Below are 23,133 nucleotides of genomic sequence, written 5' to 3' on the forward strand. Positions count from 1 at the left end.
AAGCAAACGAAACTCACGTTGGACTTCTCAGGAGGAATTGAGTCACGGGGGCTAAGATCAACACACGCAACGCACACGTTGTTGTTATATAACCTTTTTTGTGCTGGCTCTTGTGCTTGTGGAATCTGAACTGTGTCTCTCCGTAGTAGAACAATCAGTAAATGTCTGGCTAATACACCACCAATTTTATTCATCGCTCATGAACCAAGGAGGCATTCTCAAAATGATAATCATAATCACATGCTCACTCTTACGACCCTTGTTTCTTCTTCTCGTTTCCAATTGCCTTGCCTTTGAAATACGGCGGTATGTAGATATCCGTCTTCAATGACCTCTTTGGCCAATCCCACTAAGAGACCGGCACAGATAGTGCATATTTCCGCAACACCCAGCCTGGAATCAGAGTCATGCAGCTCCGAGAATCACGTTCCACATTAATAACTTAGCAGTTAGTTAGGTACCAGATTATCTCTTCTGACGTTGTAGGAAATCGAATCAGATGACTTTATCCAAGAGATAAGGTGTTTGTTAGTCTGTGAACTATCAGCCCGTCTGGGCCAGTAGCTCAAACACAAGCAGACAAGGAGGATTCCTTCCTTAAGTTGGGTCTGCGTCTGCGTCTGCACCTGCCCACAGTCCTGCACTTGCACTTTCACTTGCACCTGCCTACTAAGTTACTTTATGCAAGTACAAGGAAGGCGCCGTGGGTTGCGCCTTCACCTTCTTGGTTGCGCAGGGGTCCCAAGCGACTACTCGATTCGGTCAGGAGCCAACCACCATTGGTCCATGACTTCCGTGTCCAACCTTCCCTGGTCAAGCCCGCAAAGATTGACAGCTCTAGATTTACCCCGGCCGAGTCTCTCCCGTAGGTCGGGTCTTGGTTTTATCATTCATCCATCATTTATCATTCACAGCACAAGCGCTTTCAAAGTTCAAAACCCAAGTCAGGTCTGTTCCACCATAAAACGAGATGCATCATCATCATGCATCATTCCTCTCCTACGAAACCATGACCATGACCATGACCTTAATTTTGAGAATACCATGTATCGGAAGATGGGTATTTGGACAACTGTCGACCTGTCTTGACCCTGTCCAGCCAGGAGACAGTACGAGATTTGACTCTTAAAGCTGATGTGGTGATTGAGCAAATAGAAGTTCTACCGCATTATCAGCCTCAAAAAAACAAAGTCTCCCAAGATGATGCTTCCGAGTGCGACTCGTCAGTCATGAACAAATGCTACGTTGCCATCTAGATGAGAATCCACCTCTATCGACAACCACAACAGTGGCCACGCATCCCAAGGCATCACATGGATCGCGATTCCCGTTGGCCACCATCTTGGCGTTTCGATTTATAAACCTCGTCGCGATGCATCAGCTTCAACACGCATAGTCTTCCCCCACATGCGTCTTTTGAAGCTTTTATGCCGTCGTCCCCCGTTTCGTGCAAACCTGACGATGCACGATGCAACATGCGACATGCGACATGCAAGCGGCTGGCTCGCCCTCCCTTCTTGTCCATCCCACCACCATCTTTGAGCAATCGGGCTTGGCTTTGGTGAGTGTCAAGATTGTTGAACAAAGCAGCACCATCTTCGGGGTTTGACGACGCACGGACCTTCTTACGCCATTAACCGGTCCCTGCATCCTTTATCTGCACTTCTTCTCACCTCTGAAGCCTTGAAAGATCCAACCTCCAAGAATTGTCTATACGGTGCATGGATATCCTACACGACACTGTATTCTCTACCAGATCTCACCCCCAACACACCGTGTCAAACTACTGTATAGGTAAGATTCACAACCCTCACGCGATCCACAAGATGACAATCCCCTCCTGTTGCATTCATCAGGTCGCCATTCCGTCGTCCGCCACGTCCTGCGACTGTACGCATCCGAACTGTCCGCTCTTGTTCTGACACGCACTTCGTATTCTCTTCTCCCTTGAGCTTCCGAAGCTATCCATCCGATCACACATGTCTTGCCAGGTCGATGGGAAGAAGCAAGAAGCGCAAAAACACAACAGATGAAGCAATAAAGAAATTTCGAGCCATCAGTTACCCTAAGCACAATTTTCCATGACAACTCGACTGTTTTTCTCGAGGTTATATGAATATGCACCGAGGCCAGCGTAAGCGCCTACTTGGTACACACCAAACGTCTCGCCTTTAGCGTCATAACGCCTTGTCAGCTTGCAATGGTGCAATCTGGGGTCGCCAAACCTTTTCTGCAATTCGGCGACAACAAGACCAAGTCCTACGACCTTCGGCCCCTCTGAAGTCAATTGATTGGAATGGCCGGGTGAGCAGACAATCACCTCTTTTACACTATCGATGTCGACATTGAAATACGGAGCAATCGCCTGTTTCTCCAACTTTGCAATCCTTAAATGATACCCCGGATCAATCGGGCTTATTTACTTTTTGCTTTTGAATCGGGTTTAACAATTTATTTTTCTCGATCTCTATGCTCTGGGCTGTGTCAAACTTGCAACTTTTTAAAGAAAGTTGAGGCTTTGGCAAAGTTCACAAGATTGCGGATCTTCACCTTACGTACATGTTGCGGCTGGACACAGCACACAGCCCATCAACACACCATCAATAATTCGAAGACGAAACATGCCGTGTCGCACAACACCAGAACAACTCATTATCTGCCTGCCATGCATGCGAGCTTAACACTTGGTCACGTTCCTATTCGGTCGCATTGATTGCTAGTCAGTCAAAGTAACTAACTGCCTGATGAACCACGCCAAATCGTCGTACCCAGCTCGCCCACGCTTTCAACCGGGTCCCGGGAGAGCAAGCCTACGGACGAATACCAGACTTAAACAAGGACAAATTGAGTTCTTCGCTTAATACCTTGTTACACGTTCCTCGCAATGCGCTCAACCGGAGTTTAGATCTGGTCTGTCCAATCCATTATTGTGCCAAGAGTTTGACGTTGATCAATGTCTCTCACTACCGGCGGTAATGACTGTAGCACTCGTATCCTTGCCAACTTATCAGTTGTGCTTGTCCTGAAACCTTGACCGAAGTCGTGCTTATCTTTCTTTGCTTTGACTAATCGGCCGCCAACTGCACTCAACCCTTACCGCTCATGAGTATCCCTGGGTCGTGGTCGCTGCTCGGCAATTACGACCATTGCTCACGCGACCACCACTAACAAGCCAATTTCATTCTTGGTGTTCTGTACACTTAGCGTGGCCATACTGTGTCTGGACCCTGATGCAACGCCGGATCCTTCTCACCTTCGCCTCATTCATCTATCCCCTAGTAATTTTATCTGCTGCCTAATAAGTCGACCTAATAAGTCAAATTCCGAACACGCTGCCTATCAGATTGGCTTCAGATTTCGTTGGCCTCGACTCAAGCAGACCCTCCCTGTTAGTCTGCACGCTTCTCCACCAAGTTCTGGCTGGTCTTTTGCGCAAGTATTCGTGGAACCAATGTTAGCTGACCAATCATGGCTTAGCCTCCCCGATAACCGATTACCGACAACCTCTTCTCTCGAGGACACAACTCTTTTGTTATGTGCCGACAACTCTAGGATCACGAGGACTTGAAGCGAACACCAATACGTTTTATCTGAAACTCGTTGGAACTCGTCATATACTATTTCCGGGTATTACAATACATAGATGATATAAAACTTAAACTTCAATGACATTTCATAACGTTATGCCAATCAAACTGATATCCTAACAATTCAGTCATCGCACCAAGCTCATCTGCTCGCTCATCAACGTTCATGAAGCCGCAGTAAAAGCACAATGCAAAAATAGCAACCCCCCTTCCTTTACTTTCACTCCCAATGCCCTGGTATTCCGTCATGAATTGCCATATTTTACCGTCGTTGATGGTGCACCCTGTGCCTTGCAACGAGTCTCCCAACACAAAGCAGCCTTAAAAACACCTATTGTCACACGAAAAACCCCTTTCCCAATCGCGCCGTTTGCAATGCTCATCCAGTATTCCCCCTTCTTCCTTGGAACATAGGTATCGTCTGTCATATATCTCCTTTTCGAAAGTGGTTTTTGGACCTTCCCTCCAGGGGTCAGCCCGTCGAAGTATACATTGCGACCCTGCCTTTTACTGAGTTCGGTAGAACTTCTTGTAAAGGAGATGCAGCAGCAGATTAACATTGAGCTTGAGGTTACCCTCGAACAAAGTCATGAATTGGTGAGCCTCGAACTGTGCCTGCAGAAGGTCCTCAATGGGCACCAAAGCACTAGCTCCAGGGATCTGGATGTGTCCTCGCGAGCCCTCAAGGCTGAAAACACCAACTTCATCACATGAGATGGTCAAGTTGATCTTCTCAAAGTCGTTGATGCCACTCCATGAGACAAGCACACCCTTTTCTGAAAGAGCACGAGCGCTGTACTTGTAGCTGCCGAATTTAGGGACACGGCCACTGCGCTCCAGTTCACGCTGGTGGTTGTATTGCTTGGTGAAGGGGAGTAAGAACTTCTTGCGGCTGTTGAAACGGTTAGTCATTGTAATACTGTGGGCGTGGAAATATAACTTACCCCTTCTTGTTCTGCAGAGTTGCCATCGCTGACTCGATGTAGTCATCGTAACTCTTGCGTTGTTGCTCAAGATACTTGGCCTTCTCGTGCAAGTTACTCAATGTCATACGAACACCATCCAATTCTCGCTGTCGCTGAACCCTTCTGCGGCTCTTGGTGCGAATATCAAGGGCAATGGCATTCAGCACGTCCTGGTAGTAGTTGTGCTTAGTGATACGACCCAGCTTCTCAAGACGCATGATGTTCTCTAGGGCTGTGCGCTTGAGTTCCTGGTACGACATGCGTGTTACGTCGATCATATTAGCATCGGAGTAAGCACCGCGAGTGTTGCTCCCAACAGAGAACTCGTCATGAAGAAGCATACGCCACTTGTGGTCGTCTTCTGGAGAGATAGGCTTGACAAGAATTTCTAGAAGGTTGGCGCCGGTCTGTACACGGATAATGTACAGCACGCAACGCTTTGTCTCCATGAAGAGCGCCTTGACATCAGCCTCAGGATCATCGGTCTCGTGGAGTTTGGGCGTCAAGAACATGTGAATATCTGAAGAGCCGGCAGCGTTCATCTCGTTCTCGTTGCTCTTAGCACTTCCAAGATCGTGCATGATTTCCCGCAGGACATCGTCACGGTTAGGGCACATTGTCTGAAGCTCAGCGGCAACCAGATTGTGAATGGAGAAGACATCTGTCATCTTGATGTACAGAGTTGGCTTGTTCTTGGCGTAGAGGTCGTTGAACTCGTCAATGTCGAATGTTCTTTCAGCATCGGGCACCGCAATCAGGTCGCCAGTGATTTGAAGGAGACGCTCGACGGACTCGGCAACAAAGGCATTCAATGGCTGCAAGTACACGTTCTCACCTCCGAAAGGTCGTCCAGAGGCAATTTGACTAATGACCTTGGCAACCTCGCTGAGGTTTCGTTTTTGAAGAGGGCTAAGCGACTTCTCGATCACACCGACGTTCTCAGGAGAAATAACTGCTGGTTGCAAGTAGAATCGCCAAAGCCAATTGGCAACTACTTGCAGCAGGTTCTCTGGAGGCTCTCGCTTGAATTGTTGTCGGAGGTTCTCGAAAATTTGGTTGCAGATAAATCGAAGACCATATGGCATCTTGTGTAAGAAATCCTCAAGAGCAAGAAAGAACTGGTCGCAAATTTCTCGAAGGTCACGCAAGTGATCAATGAAGAGGCGTCGAGTCTCGGGGTCGCGGATAGCAACTTCGCGAGGAACATCAAGTGGTCTTTGGTCGGGTCGACCGGTGGCCAACTCAGTATTGTTGATGGCTGATCGGTAGATCTGCATGGGGTCACTCTCAAGATCGAGAGCGGGATCCTCGACAATGTTGTCTCGGATCAGAGGGCCCAACAGATCTCGAAGGTACTTGCGGTCTCGGGGGGAACGAGTGTAGTTGTTAAGTAGCTTGGACCAGAAGAAGTTGCCACGAATAAAGTCTTGGACATCTCGTGCGCAGGATATCTCCTCGCGAACGGATCGGGCAATCAACTTGAGCAGATAGTACTCCTCTCGGCGCTTTTGGGCATATCCAAAGAGACTCATCATCAATAGCTCGATACGCTTGCACTCCTTCTCAGCGGTTCCCTGCTCGCGGACGCGCTTGAAGAGGCGGGCGAGGTATTGTGGCTGTGTCTGCAAATTGAAGAAGAGCTGTTGGTAGGATTCGAGCTTCTTGCGCGAGCTCTTGTTGAGCGCCTTGAGATCGAATTGGTTGGCGGAGGACATAGAGCTGTTGGCGATGAAGTGCATGGAGTTGCCTCCATAGTTGTGTTGATGTCTCACGACTTCGTCCAGGGTGATCTTGTTCTTGACCAGAAGGGCGATCTTGATATCAAGTTGGTCGATGTAGTTCTCGAGCATCTCGTTTTGTCGAACTTGCTGGACGACAGTCTTGCGGATACGCTCAAACTCGATTTCCTCGTTGAAGTCGAAGTCGCTGTCATTGAGAAGATGGACAAAGTTCTTGACGGCATTCACAGGAGGGTTCTTGCCGGTGGTCAAACTCTTGTAAGCCTCTCCTTGAACCTTGGCGCGAACAAAGCTCTGGATCTTGATGACCTTCTGCATATTCTCGTTGTAGAAGCGCTTCTTCTCTTCGAATCGGGCCCTGACCATGAAGCCATGGGCTGCAGCTTGGAAAGCGACGATGGATTCCTCCTCTTGCTCCAGCTCGGCCATGATATCCTCAACTCTGGCACGTTCCATCATGGCTCGGAGAATGCTTTGGAGTTCAATGATCTGGGGAGTGTGAGATTCAAGCTCCTCGAGGAAGGCCTGGTGTTGCTGGCGGGACAAGAATCCTCGGATATTACTTTGCAGAGTTGTGACTTGGGGTTCTTGCTCTTCAAGTTGCTCCAGGATAGCTCCAACTCGCTGTCGTTCAATCATAGCCCGAATGAGAGCCTGAAGATCAACCACAGCGGGTTCGTTCTCCCTAAGAGCATCAATGGTATCGGCAACATCTCGTCTCACGGCTGCGGCGCGAGCGAAAGCCTGGAGTTGCTCTACATCCGTTGTGTGCTTATCAAGCTCCGATCTCAAGGCCTTGTCTTCTTGTCGAGCACGGAGTCCTCGGGCGAAAGCTTGGAGTCGCTCTACAGCAGGAGCATGCTCGCTGAGTTCAGCTCGTAGCACCTGGTCATTCTGGCGAGCGGCAAGTCCACGGGCGAGAGCCTGGAGTTGTTCGATGTCAGGAATGTGCTTGTTGAGCTCAGATCGCAGAGCCATGTCGTCCTGGCGAGCGCGGAAACCACGAGCGAACGCCTGGAGCTTCTCCCAACCTGGTCCAGAGGACTTCAGATGGTGCAGCTCGCGGTTAACCTGATTTCTAGTCAGCAGTGCCCTTGCCGCCGCCTGCAGGTCAACGATCGCAGGGGTTTGCATTTCCAGATCCTCGAGGTCCTGTTCGACTTTGCCGCGTAGCATAGCGCCACGAACTGCTGCTTGCAGTTTCTCGACCACACTAGACGACTCTTTCGTCTCTTTGTACTGCGCAACATGACTCTTGCGGGCCAAGAAGCCCCTGGAGATTGCCTGGATCTCCCGAACAGGTCCTCTACACTTCGCAAGCTGAGCAGTCATGTCTCGTACCTGGTTTCGGACCTTGTTGGCCCGAATCATGGTTTGCAATTCCAAAATATCAGGCTCGAGGGCCTCCAAGATCTGGTCACGGCGGTCCAGTCTCCTTCTAACCAAGAATCCACGTACTGAGCTCTGCAGTTGTATAGCAAAGCGCTTCATCTGTAGTCGATAGTCCATAATTTGTCGAGTAAAATCACCTCGAATGCGAGATTGAAGGTCGATCAACCACTCCTCCTCGTCCCAAAGCTGTTGCATGGTATCACCAAGCTTGACGCGAAGTAGAGCACCTCGGATTTGAGCTTGCATATCGACGATGGAATCTTCGTTCTCTTTCAATTCCCTGTCTATTCTCTCTTCCTCGGTCTCCTCTGGCTCGGGCTCAGGTTCAGGAACACCGAAGTCAGCACTCATGTTGCCGAAGCTAGGCATTGTTACGCCGAGTTTATCAAGACCCTTCTGCATAGCTTCCAGCTCATGGTGCTCGAACTCAAGCTGGCCGACGAGGTTGCCTATGCGGAAGTCGACTATTCCCTTGCGGAAGAGAAGCCAACTCAGAGCATGAATACAATAGATAACTTTGGGAATGTTCTTTTTCTCATATAGATCGATCAGCTCAAAGCGGAACAGGTCAGGCAGTTCTACTTCGTCCAAGTAGCGGAAGAAGATTGCGATATTGTCAGAGTGCCTGTATTGGAGCTTGGGATGTTGAAAGATTCGGTATCGCCTGTCCGGGTTGAGTGACTCAACCACTTCTGCGAGTGTGACACCGTCGCGGAGTGCTTCCTCGAGCTCAACAATAGGTGGTATAGTTTTGTGGATGACGTCTTCTATCCATTCTTTTGCTTCACCGATATGACAAAGGTACTCGTAGGCTTGGAGGAATTGGCGTTGCTTGTCCATCCAATTGCGACCTTCCCAGCTGTAGCCAGTATTCTTTTGGCTTTGGCCGGTGTTGCTTCCATCGGCTCGTTGTAATCTGCGTCGACCGCGCAACCCAACAACTTCCTGCGTAGGCGAAGTGATGGTGAAGTCTTCTGGTGAATCAGATGAAACGAGGCGCGAGAGTGTCCTTAATTGACTTGTCGAGGACTTGCCCAGACCTTCTAGCTCATCCCGAGCAATGTGGGTGCTATGCACATGATGATGGGGTGACGAAGGAGATAGTGTGGCCTCTTGCGGTAGAAACGAGTCGGATCGAGTGAGAAGCATAGAGTTTGGTCGCATCGGTAGAGGGCGAGAAGGCGATGATGTTTTCACTGGCGAGGTCGACGTCGACATCTTAGTCGGCGAGCCTTTTGTCGGTGAGGTTTGGACATCCATATGGGACATTGACAGCTTGCCGATGTCGACACTTTTAGTGCGATCATGGCGAAGTGCTGCATGTGGTGGTGTCTCAGGCCGCGTGCCTGCGGGAGCTTGCGGAAGTGGGCGGAGAGAATGTCGAGCTGAGCTGTAGATATTGTCTGGAGCTTTCTTTGAGGTCATATTTTCCCCAGTCTCGAAGATATTCGCTCTTGCCCTGACATCGCTCTGGGCTCGCTTGTGGCCATGCACTGTCGCACCGTAGCCAGCCGAACTAGAAGCAGAGGTATATTGGCTGTTGAGACTATGATCCGAAGCGTGGGAGTAGCCCGATGAAGCGGATGATGATGTTGTCGAAGGGAAGCGGTTGACGAGGGCGGGCGAGATGTTGGAATTGGAAGCGAAGTCGATAGTGCGTGACTGGCGATGAGATCGCAGATGCTGGTGAGGAAGCGGTTGCGATGGCGCTTGGCTCTGAGTTTGGTGTTGAGTTTGGAAATAATGAGTACGGGACGACATTGTGAACGCTTTAAGAGGGGAGTCGCTGGCCAAGCCGCGAGCTCTTGTCTATGTCTTGCTCTTTTTTTGTCTCTGCTTAGGAACGTAGTAAAATCCACCTTTTGTCGGTGACGTTAACGCATTGTTTCGAGCGTTGCTCGGTTTCGTCAGAAGGGAAGTGACTTGATCAAGAATGAGGTGGCGCTTGGAATCTTTATGAACCAAGGCAAGACAAGACAAGATAATAAAAAGGCGGAGGAGAAATTAGGTATATGAATTGCAGACAAACACGACAATCAAGTGCGTTGTCAAAGGACAAAAAAATGTCAAAGCAATGAGATGAAGTGCTGTGCTGTGTTATGCTGTGCCGTTGCAGTGCAAATGCCGTCAATCAATATCACAGTAAATCATTCAAGTTCATGCCCAAGAAAACGAACGTCCCATAGTACAGTTAAGGTAAGTAGTCAAGGCGTCCGATCCATGGCGGGGCCTGTAGTAAACAAAACAACTGGCAACCGCCCAGCAACCGCTTCCCGTGTCTAGTCCCGATTGGCGACTTGACGCTCATGATCCACTTTTATGTCTCCCTCGTCCTTGTCAAGTCCATCTCTCATGTGTTCAATATCGTTAGATTTATGCGGGCGAGAAGCAAGAATTCTGTACTTATCGATGCGCTATGAGGTGTTTTTTGACACTTGATTCGTCTGTTTGCGTGCAATTGAAAACAACAGGCGCTTACCAAAGGTAGATTTGAGTAGGTAGGTATATAGGCATGTTGTTTATTTACCGTCAGATACAGAGTACAAATACAAAAGATATAGTGCCTTTTCTCCCTGCAGATCTCCAACCGAAAAGCTCTCCAGATTACCTATCGTCGGCAATCAAAACACACAGCATTGTGGATGCCTTTTTTGAGCTCGTCATGAGGCTAATCGTCGTCTAACGCTAGATCTGAACAGCATGAATCCACTCTTGGCTTCAATTTGTTATGCCCATTCTCCGTACCTTGGCCAGTAGTTATCTTCATAAAGACCAGGTCCAGGTGAAAGCTGAATATCTGGTAGATCATGATCGGATTGTAACGTCAGAGGTGACACGGAAATACTGAAATGCAAAAACACAAAACACATAAAACGGCGACGTTTCTTCGTGTACCAATGGAATGGTTTACAGTAGCCTCATGCTACCAAAGAGGTTTTGTATAGACAGCTCCAATAGCACTACCTTGCACTACAAGTCGCTAAACTCAAACTCTAATAGTAAACAAAGACCTGATGTTTGCGTCTCGTAGGTATTTTCAGTAGTAAATTCACATGTCCTAAGACTCAAAAACAAAAAAAAACACAATCATTAAGGAAACCCGAATCCAGCGATAGTTCGTAGTACGACAGAATGGACGAAGCTTTGATACGCCATAGTGATTCAGTGGGGCTTTATGAGGTCATCAGCACAAAAGCCAAAGCCAAAGCCAAAGCCAGTCCCAGACCCAAAGCAACTGACTGGCCCGAGCTGCGACTGGAACTGACCCATCGGCCCAGAATCATTCGAATCTTTTTGAGGCTTCGACCCTTGTAAACCGACTTTGACTTATTTCGTCAATTCCCGACCGCGACTAACCATTGGGCTCAATTGTTTCTACACATCTACCTCGCTGTGCGATATCCTACTAACTTAGTCGCGTGAGGACTTTGGTCCAGTAGTAGACATCATGAGCTCCAAACAGCGCCCATCCGTCCTGGTACTTACTATCGTCATATCTGCGCGTCGCTCAATCATGCTAATATCGTCTAGGTCACGGATGCGAGACAGAGACAATCTCAAAGAAGGGTCCTTCAACGACAAGATACCGGTTCAGGCGCTCCTGGGTCACAAGCACCGATGCGATTTATGACCGTCGACAATGTTCTTCAGTACAATTCACAGATCCCATCAGGCCAACCGCGAGGCCCTCCAGCACCCGTACCTCCAGGACGACATCCGGGCCCGTCGGGCAGCGCCCTTAGTCGCCGGGTCTCATCAGGCGGTCTACCAAATGCTCAGTCACGTACCGGTCAGCAGATGCCGTCAAGGACAACCAAGATTAGCGAAAAATTGGTCCTTCTTCCAGAAGCAGAGGATAATGACGATGACGTCGATGAGGAAATTGAGAGCGAGTCGGTACTTGCGCGCCGTGTCCATGATGATGAGAATCGCCCGTTGAAGGATGAGGAGCTGGATGTGCTTAAGAAGCGAGGTGGAATTCGTGGCAAGAGTTTTGCTGAGAGGCTGTCCAAGATGCAAAGAACGGACAAGGTCAGCAGATTGACAGCCTACTGCACCGCGCAAGCGTACAAGATCAAGCCTACTGCCGAATTTCTGCGCAAGCAGCATGAAGCCAAGACCAAGATTTACGACGACTGTCTCTACGTCATCTATGCTCTGCCACTCCTGAACGGCACCGACGGCACCCGAGTTCGAAGTCGACCTATTTTGAAGACCCCCGGAACTGGCAAGACGGTACTCGATTTGGAGATTGAGCGCAGCGAGCAGCGAGATCATCATGAGGGTTACTTCGAGGACGACGCATACGAACATCCCAGCCCAGAGCGCGGCCATGAGATTCCTTCTCATTTCACCAACCGCCCATCGACTCCTGAGCGTAGCAATCCTTTCCGTCACGACGACGACGTTTCATCAATGAACCGACTCGCGCCTGACGCAAAGAACTTTGCAGAAATGTTCGTCTACTCTTACGGCGTGGTTGTCTTTTGGAACTTTACCGAACATCAAGAAAAGGACATCCTCGCCGACTTGACCTTCGCCGATGCCGATGCTGTAGAGAACGGCGGCACCAGTCTTCTCGTTCGACCTCTTGACCAGGAAGACTACGAGACAGAGGAGTTCCACTTTGAATATAGCGCGGACATAAAGCGTCCGCGCATCTTCAACGATATGATCACTTTGTTACCAAGGTCTGACCATATGATCAAGCTCACTATTAGCCATGCTATTGCGCAGAGTACGCGCTTGTGTTTCTTTGAGGAACGCATGAGTGAGACTATGCTGGATGCACAGCATGTGCCCAAGATGCTCGCATTGACAGGAGAGCTTAAGATGACTCGAACTGAAATTGTGCGTATGTTGGGTAAGCTCTTCAGAAGCCGTGTTGACATCAACCTATGTAAGTCTCTTCCGTTGAATGATCTTGTACAATTCTAACATCTGCGCAGCCTCCAATATTCTCGACGTCCCCAACTTTTTCTGGGAGTCTGAACCGACTCTCCATCCCTTGTATGCTGCTATTCGCGAATACCTCGAGATCGACCCACGCATCAAGGTTCTGAACGAACGCTGCCGTGTCTTCCTGGATCTTGCTGAGATCCTATCTGACTCTGTTGCTCACGCCAAGATGAGCTACATCACATGGATCATCATTGTCCTGATCATCATGAGTATTTTGGTCACTACCACTGAAGTGGGCATTCGTTTTGGCATGCTCAGCAAAGCCAAAGGTACCGGCGTCAACCGCATCATCACAGGACCAGTTCTTGGTGCAGGCATGGAGCAGACTGTACTGCCACCGAGTGATCTTGAGATCCTTGCAGAAACTCTTGGACTGCAAGCCAACGCATCTTTTGAGGATGTTCACAAGAGCATTTGGGAACTACAGAAGAAGGAATTGCCGGACGCTTCAATCGTGCACGAGGACATCTAAAATCAGAGATATCCGGTTTCCAAATCTACTAGCATAGCACGGCGTTATATGGTTTATGTTTTTGGTTGTACTTGTCCCAAGAGTGTTAATTATATCATAAAACTCATCGGGTGGTGGTTATCTTTTAGACTGGACATCTATCCACATGGGCTCACTGCCGTTCTGGCGAAAAGCAAATTTCAAAACAGATAAAATATTTTCTTCAACTTTGTTACATATAGTACATGATTTAAGTACAGACACAATAACGCAGGCATTAGTGTAGAGCATCTATTCTTACTCTGAAATGCAAACCCTATCCAAGAAAATTGAAACAACAAAAGTTGTATAGAAAAGGCCGCGGCGAACCTGAGCCTGCATATTTTCGAAAAACCCATAGCCCATGATCATGATAGTAATAACATCTCTCGGTCTCCAATCCTCCCCTCTTCTTGCTACGATGAGCGAATCTATGAAACCGGTGCATAGCAAGCACAACAGAACTTAGCAGATATCGATCCATGCTACCCTAAGAAGCAAAGCAAGACGCCAAATAAAAGAAGTTCGCCTTTGCCTGTCTCAACTCGCCCGGTCGTCTATAAAAGTTCATGTATGAAAAATGAGAACATCAAATTCTCAAAAGCGCATCATTCTTTGTGCACCATTTACCGAGACTGCTGCTCGACGGGCTTATAGGCAGCAGCAGCAGCTTGTTGGCTCTTTCGGTTCTTGTTGTCGAGCTCAGCCTTGCTGTAGATAGCAGCACCAAGCATTGTGACGGCCATACCCGCACCATTAAGCAGGTCGACGGTAACATCGAAGAGGAAGATACCGAGGGCAACAGTCAAGCACTGCTTGAGGTTACCGCAAACAGTCATGGTCAAGGCACCAGCAAGCTTGTTGGTGTTGAAAGACGAAATGTTGAGAAGCAGAGCGAGGAAACCGTTGCCGAAGAGCGAAGCGAAAGCAGGAGGCAGAGAGACATCTCCAGAGGTGATGAGCTTGTGGAAGCCGCTGACTTCACCGGTGGCAGTGGCGCAAGCCAGAGCCTGGAGGGCGGCGAGAGGGGACATGCGGAGGAGGAACTCAATCGGGGGGAGTGCGAGAGAACCAGTCATGAATCGGTTGGTGACGACAGTCTGCATTACGGTCAGTATTGATTGATTGTATTTGTATCATAAATAGGGACATACCTTGAGAGCAGCGAGAACGACTCCAAGAATAGTGAGAAGGAAACCGGCATCAGTGAAGCTCATCTCACCAAGGGTGGTCATGGCGGCACCGATGATGAGAGGAAGAAGAGAGAGGTAGGTCATGCTGCTGTAGGTACGGCCGTAGTAGACGCGGTAGATGAGAATGGTGAAGATCGGGCACAGCATGCGCATGGTCTGGTAGAAGGGAACAGAAACCATGGCTAGAGACAGGTTGGAGACGGCAATGTTGGCAGTGAACAGAGCACTGAAAGCAACAAGAGCGAGATTCTCACGGCGCCCCAGTCGGGAGAGCTTGAAGTAACCCATCTGCATCATGACATAGGTACCGACACTGGCGAAAGAGGCGTGGAGGAAAGTCAGGAGCCATGGGAAGTGGAACTGAAAGAATCGCATGTCAGTATGGGCTATACAACGGAATCTTGTGTTCAGTTCAATAACTCACCATTCCGAGAACCAGCTTGTTGTAGAGAGTCAAGAGCAGGGAGAAGAAGAAGTAGGTTCCGAGCCATGCGAACTTGACGGTGCTGGGAATGGAGTACTCGTGCTCGAGGTTGTTGTTCTTGGGAGGCTCGGCGCGACCGGCGTCGCTCTCGACATCAAGTTCGCCCTTCATATCACGGTCTCTCTCCTCAGCGGAGAGGAGTGGGAGAGGCTCCTCGTTGTGCGGACGGGAAGACATGGTTGGTGTTGCAGTATGCGCCGGTTTTCGTCTTCGCGGGGATGCGATTGTTGGCTTAGTGGATCGAATAATGAGAATGTCGTAATGGATACTATCGTCGAGTCTCGAGCATAACCAAGAGTCGATTCTATATATGTAATGACGAGTCGACTAGATATTCTGCGAGCGCAGTCGATTACCGACGAGATGCGATGCAGATAAAAGGTTGCGGCCGAGTCGTGGTTGAAGTGGTAATTGTAGTAGTTGCAAAGTGGAAATGCAACACGGAGAATGAGAAGCGAAGAAAATACAGGGGCCAACCGAAGGGAGAAGGAGGCGGAGGCGCGCGTAATAAGTTTAGTGATGGGTAAGGTATGGATTGGATCAAAGCGAGCGATTGGACCCAGACAGGGAGATGAAGATGGAGACCCGACGGGAATGACCAAACAAGGCACAGACAAAATGGTACCTGGCTTGTACTGTAAAAGCACTGGTAACTCGACTAGGAACAAGAAGACAGAATACTTGGGAGGGAAAGGATTCTGAAGGTATTCAATAAAAAAGGAGGGAGGAAAGGGTCACAGGTAACAGATGGAATTTATTATCAGGAGAGAGATAAAAAGGGAGGAATATTTTATTAGGCAAGGACGGGATGGAAGCCAATCCGAAAAGGATTGTAGGCTTACTGTACTTGCATCGTCGGTACCTTCCTTCCTCGTGGGAAGCAATCCATCATCATTACGGGCACTTTCGGGCTTCAGTGGTTCAATGGCGGGGGGTCCTGGGCCTGGGAAGTGGAGGTGGGGGCATCCGTTAGGTGGGAGTTACCCGAAGATACACTGTACCAAAGTACCTGTGGCGGGTGCGTCAAGATTTAGTGAACAACTGTCAGCATTGGCAGAACCTGCCAGCGGATTCAGCAGCCCGCGAATAACTTCATTATTGGTGTCGGGTGCTTTATAAAAGTTTCTTTTGAGAGGGGAAATTAATAAATAGCTAGATAAGGTTCAATACTATATCCGTACTACTTACTACCTCAATACAACGCTCAACTTACTCTTAGTCGTTAAGGTACAGAGCACTCTAAGTAGTACCTAGACAAGGCTTTATTGGTAGCCCACTATTCAACCGTTGTAGATCGATCAATCTTGGGCTGTTCCCTCGAGAACCAACGTATTCCAAACTCAATTCAGTTGAGTACAACAACATTCTCAAAAGGGGCTGAGATCTAGCCATCTATAGCTATCATTGTATCATTTGCACTCCTCCAAAGTCCTCTGGAACGTGATCCTCAAGTCCCTTTGACTCGAATCTCAGTCAATCCAACCCAGTCAAGTCAAGTCCAGGGGTTCTCAAAGCTGAATGTCCTCAACTTGCACTGCAATCAAAAAGGGGGCGGGGGTTATCCCTCCATCTGGACAGCCAACAACGCTAGAAATAAGAAATACTACATGGCGAGCCAATCATGTCGGCTCGTGTTGACAATTCTAGCAACTCTCTGGATTGGATGACAATAGGGCAGAGTACCTAGACTAACGAATGAGGCGTAAAGAAATGAATCAAATCGTCTTGATTTCAGCTGCAGCAGAACCTAAGACCTAGCCGAAGAGGTTATTGATTCTATAGACTTTCAATATTAATATGGAAGACCCGGATGCAAGTGGATAACCAGACTCCAGCATAATTCAACTTTACCAAGGCTCTACCTTTGCTATTGCATAAGAGGTACCGGTCCAGATAGTAATAGGTAGTCTAGTACTAACTGTATGTATTCTTGACACCCGCAGCACGGATCTCATGTGGACTCAACTCAATCTCTGAAGGAAACACAAGCGAGAAAACGGCACGTCATTTTATCTAGTCTACCATGAAAGTTAAGTATGGTTCTAAATCTGCACATAGACATAAGTACAGATACTGTACAGCAGATACTGTACATGTTGAGTCGCGTTGTCGTGAAACGAGCCAAGAACCAGGTAATCCATCGCCTATCACAGAACACGCAATACATGCACAGATACTTTATCCGTAGTTACGTAGGCCAAGTGTAAAATGGGTCGAAACTACACACTTCTTCAGCACTTTTGTAAAGTCTTTTTTTCTATAGAAAACTGTTTATAGAACACGAGCTTACGCATCCGACATGAGTTGTCTGAGCGAATGTGGTGCCGTATGGCTCTGACAATTATCGTATTGGGGACCTAATCAGGAAACATGTTTAGCAAGCACGCGCACATGCAACCCTACAAAGGTTGGTTACTGTCATGCGGCCATCCGCAGTATCACTATTACCCTCTATTAAGGGGACAGAAGGGCGGTTGCTTGCACGTTTAGTGACCTAAGCAAATGATCAATATAGCGCATCCTTTCAAACCAAAACGCCTTCCAACAGCCCTGAACCGTCTTGGCAAATGAATTGCTAAAGTCACTGGAATGATCCGCGCCGTTATCCATTTTTCATATCCTACAGGCTCCATTCATCAGCAACGTTTAGCGGCTCAAATAGACAAGTCGCGAGCCCACCACATAGTAGTCGATAATCTCGTCTTGGCGTATCAGAATTCCAGCGAAACGAGACTGAACCCCTGAGTGTCTGTTAGTCTGTCACATCAAGTCGGACACGAAGCCATCCGCGTCTGCTCACAAGACGAAGACAGAGAGGCTCGGTGGATGCAAGGGTCTTGGAGACGTCTCAGCCTCTTTTAGGAGCTGAGTTGTACCCTTATTACAGAAGACTAAAAACCCTTGCTTGACTATGCAACGTTGACAACTAGTGGAATTCCTTTGGCAGGCTTTGTGGCGCAAATGCTGTCAAAGTGTCAATAGCCGTACACGGGGTACTGTGGCATTTTAGAAGCAGCATATTACGTGTACTTAACTACCGATCTTGAAATGTGACTGGTGAAGATAATAGAATATGACGACCCTGCAGCCTTATTGTCAACTCTATTGCAACGCCAATCTCGTCTAGTCTGGGAACTGCCGATGCTCATCTTGTCCAGGTATGCGGCACTACAAGACCCTGAGGCTTAACATCTACGTATCGAAACTCCATTCTTTAAGGTCCCTCCTCTTGTCTTCTAAGTGGTTGATCCTTTTTGTAAACCCTTCACATTCCATCTCTTCTCTCCTTTGAGTCTACCACTCAATCTGTAGTCAAAGGGACGCTCATCCAGGTCGGTGCCTTTCAGGTAGCCACGAACATGCATCCGATCACCAATATGTTGAGATACATGTTGACTTTCTCGAATCTAGTGATTTGTGAAAGCCCATTGTGCTTCACCATCGGAGACTTTCTCGGCAATGAGATGGCAGTGCCGTGTATTCCTAGGCATGTCGCAACCCACAGAGCAAAAGCATTGCGTTATCTCGAGAGGTACAAACATACGACCAACACCTGGTGGCCAGGAGAAAACGCCGAGCACGCCGTAGAATTGGATGTCGCAAAGTCGACATAAAAGGACTGGTTGTCACTTGGGAATTCAAAGATCGCTCACTAGTCCAAAAATGCTAACCAGAAAGCATGTTTATATGCTGTTATTTTCACTCTAGGATATCATTGGTGTACAACCAGTCAAACTATATACTACAACATCATGACTACGCCGCTTAACAAAATAAAAAGAAATATGCTTATAAATCCAGGTTTTGTAAGGGCACGTATCCCTCATCCTTCTTCACCCGCCTCTTGCCAAACATCTCTCGCATCCAGCCCATGATGCCTCTACCGCTCTTCCATTGAAGACCACCGCGTTGCTCTGCAGCGGCCTCATCCATCCAGCGAGGTCGCTTCCACAACTTGAGCAGAAGACTGCTCACAACGACACTGACACTACTGCATGCCATGGCGAAACCAGCCATCATGGGATGCATATGGAAACCAATGGGGAGGAAGAAGCCCATGGCGATAGGTAGACCAACAACGTTGTACATGCACGCCCAAGCCAGGTTCAGCTTGATGCGGCGGAAGATACAACGGGTAAGGTCGAGCGCTGATGGGATGTCCATCAGATCTGTTGGGCGCATGAGAACCATATCGGCAGCTTCCATAGCAACGTCTGTGCCGCTGGCCATGGCGATACCGACATCTGCAGTTGCAAGCGCAGGAGAGTCATTGATACCGTCACCAACCATAGCAACGACCTCGCCTTGTGATTGGATCTGCTTGATGATTTCCTGCTTTTGGTCGGGACTCACGCCAGCGTACACATTTTCGGGCGGAATTCCGACGGCGGCAGCGACGCTGAGGGCAGTGGAGCGCTGATCACCTGTGACAATGGCGGTCTTGACACCCATCTTGTGGATAACAGAAATGGCAGCAGCTGCACCCTCCTTGATGGAGTCGGCCAAAGCGATATGGCCACTATATTTGCCATCGATCGCAACAAAGATGTGAGAGGTACCAGTTGCAGGTCCTTTACCAGTCTTGTTTGCATCAGAGTCAACACGTTCAGATGCCTCGATGGCATCCTCGGGGACATCAATACCGTTGTTCTGCAGGAAGGCAACGTTGCCGATAAGCGCACGATAGCGGCTACGGTCAACGGCTGAGGCAGGCTCGACGAGAGCGTTGATACCCTTACCAACGGTGACCTTGAACTCGCCAACACTTCCTTCGACGACACCCTCGACCTCGACATCAAGCTCTTGTCGGGCTCCAGCGAGGATAGCCTTGCCTACAGGGTGCTCACTGCCCATTTCGGAAAGACCAACAATGGTCCACCACATTCGACGACGCATCTCATTGCCAGACCATTCAGCCTCCAGCACTGACTGAACAACACTCATCTTGCCATGGGTGATAGTACCGGTCTTGTCGAGGACAATCTGTGTCACCTTTGTGGTTCTTTCGAGAGCAGCACCACCCTTGATCAGAATGCCATTTTCAGCGCCAATACCGGTACCGACCATAACAGCGGTGGGTGTGGCAAGACCCAGAGCGCAAGGGCAGGCAAAAACAATGACAGAGATGCAAAGCTTGACACAAACCATGATCTTGCCGCCACTTGAATCTTGGAGGAAGATCTTGGGTGGGTTCGGAAGTACGTGGCTGAGCACCATCCAGCAAAGAAATGTGGAGAGGCCGAGAATAAGAATCATGGGGACAAAGTAACCAGCGAGAGTGTCAGCAAGTCGCTGAATAGGCGCGCGTGTGGTCTGCGCATCCTGAACAAGCTTGACAATTTGACTAAGCTGAGTATCGCGACCAGCCCGAGTGACTCGAAAGTCTACCCGACCATCGCCATTGACTGTTCCGCCAATGACATTGTCGCCGACTCGCTTCTGGACAGGCATCGCCTCACCAGTAACCATACTCTCATCGACAAAGGTCTCTCCTCGAACCAGAACACCGTCGGAGGGGAGCTTATCACCAGGTCGAAGAATGACAATGTCGCCTAGCTGAAGAAGCTCGGTAGGGATAGATTTCTCCTCTTGCGCTGAGCCCCCAAGTCTAGGGGTCTTTGGGGTACTGGGATCCTTGTCCCATGCTTCGGCGGCCTTCTCGGCAGCAATTGGGTCAACATAGATGGTAGCCATAGAAGGTGCAAGAGACATCAGACGCGAAAGGGCCTTGGAGGTCTGACCCTTGGCATTGCTTTCGAGGTAGCGACCCAGGGTGACAAAGGTGAGAAGCATAGTACTAGTATCGAAGATGGTGCTGGGCCTACTGTGAGGGGGCATTATTAATGAGACCAGCATTGTCAGAACGCTGAAAAAGAAGGCGCAAGATGTGCCAAGAGTAACAAGAACATCCATGGTCGGGGAACGGTGCTTCAGTGACTTCCATGCTGAAATGTAAAATCGCTTTCCAATGCCAAATTGAACGGGTATCGTGAGGACCAAACAGATAACATCACCAAGAAACAGTCCAGGAATCAACTCAAGCTTTCCGAAATCGAGAGACGGTGCGCACATGGGCAAAATCATGCCGAGAATAAAAACGGGGATGGCGAAAGCCAACGAAGTTCGGAAGGCTGTTCGCCACTCACCAATCTCTCTTGTCTTCGCAAGTGATTCGAGCTGAGCATTGTTGTCCTGGCTGTCAGCGACGAGCGCATTGTATCCCTGGGCCTCGACGGCCTCAACAATGGCACGCAGACCGATGACATTGGACTGATGAGTGACGGTAAGGCGCGATGAAGCAAGGCTTAAAGAAACTGAATCGACGCCATGTATGGCAGCCAACGCAGCCTCCAAATTCTCTGCTGCGGACGCATCGGGCACGCCATAGACTTTGAATTGTGCTGTAGACGATGATGCGCTTTGGTGAACAGTTGCGGCCTGAGTAGAAAGGACTTCGGCATCGAATCCACGGTCGTCGATTATTTCCGCTATTTGTTCGGGGGAGAGCTTGGTGACGTCGTGTGTAATAACGGCTCTTTCCGCCAGTAGGCTGATGTTGAATTTCAGGACGCCATCTACGTCCTTGAACCCACCCTCGACGGCTGAGGTACAAGCACCACATGTCATTCCCTCGATAGCAACGGTCGTTACAGCGACGTTCCCAACGCTTCCAGCGTCTTTCCCAGACTTGTCGGCTGCCACCTTGCCAGAATCAACAATTGTAGCATCAAAACCACGGTCCTCGATGATTTCAGCAATCTGCTCAGCTGTGAGGAGATCGGGGTCGTGCTCAATAACGGCTCTTTCGGAGAGCAAGGAAATACTGAAGGTCTTGATGCCGGGAACGTCCTTGAATCCGCCCTCAACAGCCGATGTGCAGGCGCCACATGTCATGCCCTCGATGGCAACAGTGGTCGTAACAAAATCATTTTCGTCGTCGTAAAGAGTCTCGTTGAAACGCTTGCCCACAGGGCTGGGAAGGTCGGTGGTGAGCACCTCGGCGTCGAATCCTCGGTCTTCAATGATTTCTTTAATGTCGTCGGCGGAGATTACTTGGGGGTCGTGCATGATGACTGCGCGTTCCATAACCAAACTGACTGAGACGTTTCCAACACCATCAACACCCTTGAAGCCAGCTTCAACAGCAGAAGTACATGCGCCGCAACTGTAGAGGAACGAGAGTTAGTATTATATCCTTGTTCATGGTCCGTACGCATCTTGTAAATTGGGGCCGCAAAAGCCGAGCAAGACCGCATAACTGGGTCTCGGTTTGCCCGGAATGAGTTCAAGACAGGGCTTCATGTATACTCACGTCATGCCATCCACGCGAAGCGTCGTTGTAGCGAAATGGGCGCCGGCGCCTGGGCTTCTGGGGACGGAGAGTGCGACATTGTCGGTGTCCTTGGGAGGGACTTTAATATAGGCGGGAGCCATGGCGACTGGCTATGGCTCGTGAGCCTCGTCTCGAGGATCGTGAATATTTCGTGAACCGATCCAGAAGCTGATGGTTGTTGAAGGTTGTAAACCGCAGTAGAGAGCGGGAAGCACGGCACTTGGGTCTTGGTCTCACTCTCGCGGTTAGACTGGTCTGGTGGTTGGTTCGGTTGCTAATAATGGAATGAACGGTTCGGTTCTCTAGTTGGATCGACCAGCCACAACCATCTCTCAAGTTCGTATAATAGTGAGAGTTACAAAATAAAAGCGAGCAGCAGCTCGACAGAACGAAACGAAGAAGAAGAGATAAGGATACTGTAAAAAGCTGAAAAAGGAAATCGGAGGCAACAGGACCGGAAGGTGACAGTAGCAGCTGATGGATGCTGGTAGATAGTGAATGCGCCACTAAGACCAAGAAAACCAAGAAGACCGGCTTCAATCAATGAAGATAAAGTAGGTACCTAGGTAGGTGGATTGCTTGCTTGGTCTTTCGTATTCCGATGTTTAGTCAGACGAGAGAAAGGAAACGGAAATGAACTACCACTTGGGTACGAGAAGATAATAATAAAAATAAAAAAGACACCAGTGCCAGATCAAAAGGACATGACATGAGTAAGAATTCCACAAACGACGGAGTCTCGGCGATTTATCTATCTCTCAAGGGTTCAAGGATTCACAGATTCAGGGGAAGATATGGAAACACTCAGTCTGCTATTAGTTAGCGAGAGGAAACACCTTGAAAACTTGCGCAAAACCAAAGAACAGAACATCCGCAACACTTCTTGGCTCAGCGGCTGCAACGGTCAGATTCCAGTTTGGGGTCGGTTTCCGGAAGCACCCAAGTCGCCAATCGCAGCTCTCGTTGGTGGGATTTTCTCAAAGCTGCG

At 49.1% G+C, this 23,133-nt stretch overlaps 4 protein-coding genes across 4 annotated transcripts; 1 reads left to right on the plus strand and 3 right to left on the minus strand.

The window, feature by feature from the left end:
- Positions 1 to 4,094: 4,094 nt before the first annotated feature.
- Positions 4,095 to 9,444, minus strand: FIESC28_07847 (uncharacterized protein; the record flags this gene model as incomplete). The annotated part of the gene is made up of 2 exons (XM_031161987.1): positions 4,095 to 4,479; positions 4,532 to 9,444. The coding sequence occupies 2 exons, from the start codon at positions 9,442 to 9,444 to the stop codon at positions 4,095 to 4,097; spliced, it is 5,298 nt and encodes a 1,765-aa protein (XP_031013966.1).
- A 1,687-nt stretch (positions 9,445 to 11,131) lies between these two features.
- FIESC28_07848 (uncharacterized protein) lies at positions 11,132 to 13,117 on the plus strand (the record flags this gene model as incomplete). The annotated part of the gene is made up of 3 exons (XM_031161988.1): positions 11,132 to 11,161; positions 11,215 to 12,583; positions 12,633 to 13,117. The coding sequence occupies 3 exons, from the start codon at positions 11,132 to 11,134 to the stop codon at positions 13,115 to 13,117; spliced, it is 1,884 nt and encodes a 627-aa protein (XP_031013967.1).
- Positions 13,118 to 13,761: 644 nt separating this feature from the next.
- On the minus strand, positions 13,762 to 14,989 carry FIESC28_07849 (uncharacterized protein; the record flags this gene model as incomplete). Its single annotated transcript, XM_031161989.1, has 3 exons — positions 13,762 to 14,235; positions 14,290 to 14,688; positions 14,753 to 14,989. The coding sequence occupies 3 exons, from the start codon at positions 14,987 to 14,989 to the stop codon at positions 13,762 to 13,764; spliced, it is 1,110 nt and encodes a 369-aa protein (XP_031013968.1).
- A 3,612-nt stretch (positions 14,990 to 18,601) lies between these two features.
- On the minus strand, positions 18,602 to 22,246 carry FIESC28_07850 (uncharacterized protein; the record flags this gene model as incomplete). Its single annotated transcript, XM_031161990.1, has 2 exons — positions 18,602 to 21,977; positions 22,125 to 22,246. The coding sequence occupies 2 exons, from the start codon at positions 22,244 to 22,246 to the stop codon at positions 18,602 to 18,604; spliced, it is 3,498 nt and encodes a 1,165-aa protein (XP_031013969.1).
- Positions 22,247 to 23,133: the final 887 nt, after the last annotated feature.

This window comes from Fusarium coffeatum (genome assembly GCF_003316985.1).
Source record: "Fusarium coffeatum strain FIESC_28 chromosome Unknown BRIP53273_contig_176, whole genome shotgun sequence".
Taxonomy (NCBI): Eukaryota; Fungi; Ascomycota; class Sordariomycetes; order Hypocreales; family Nectriaceae; genus Fusarium; species Fusarium coffeatum.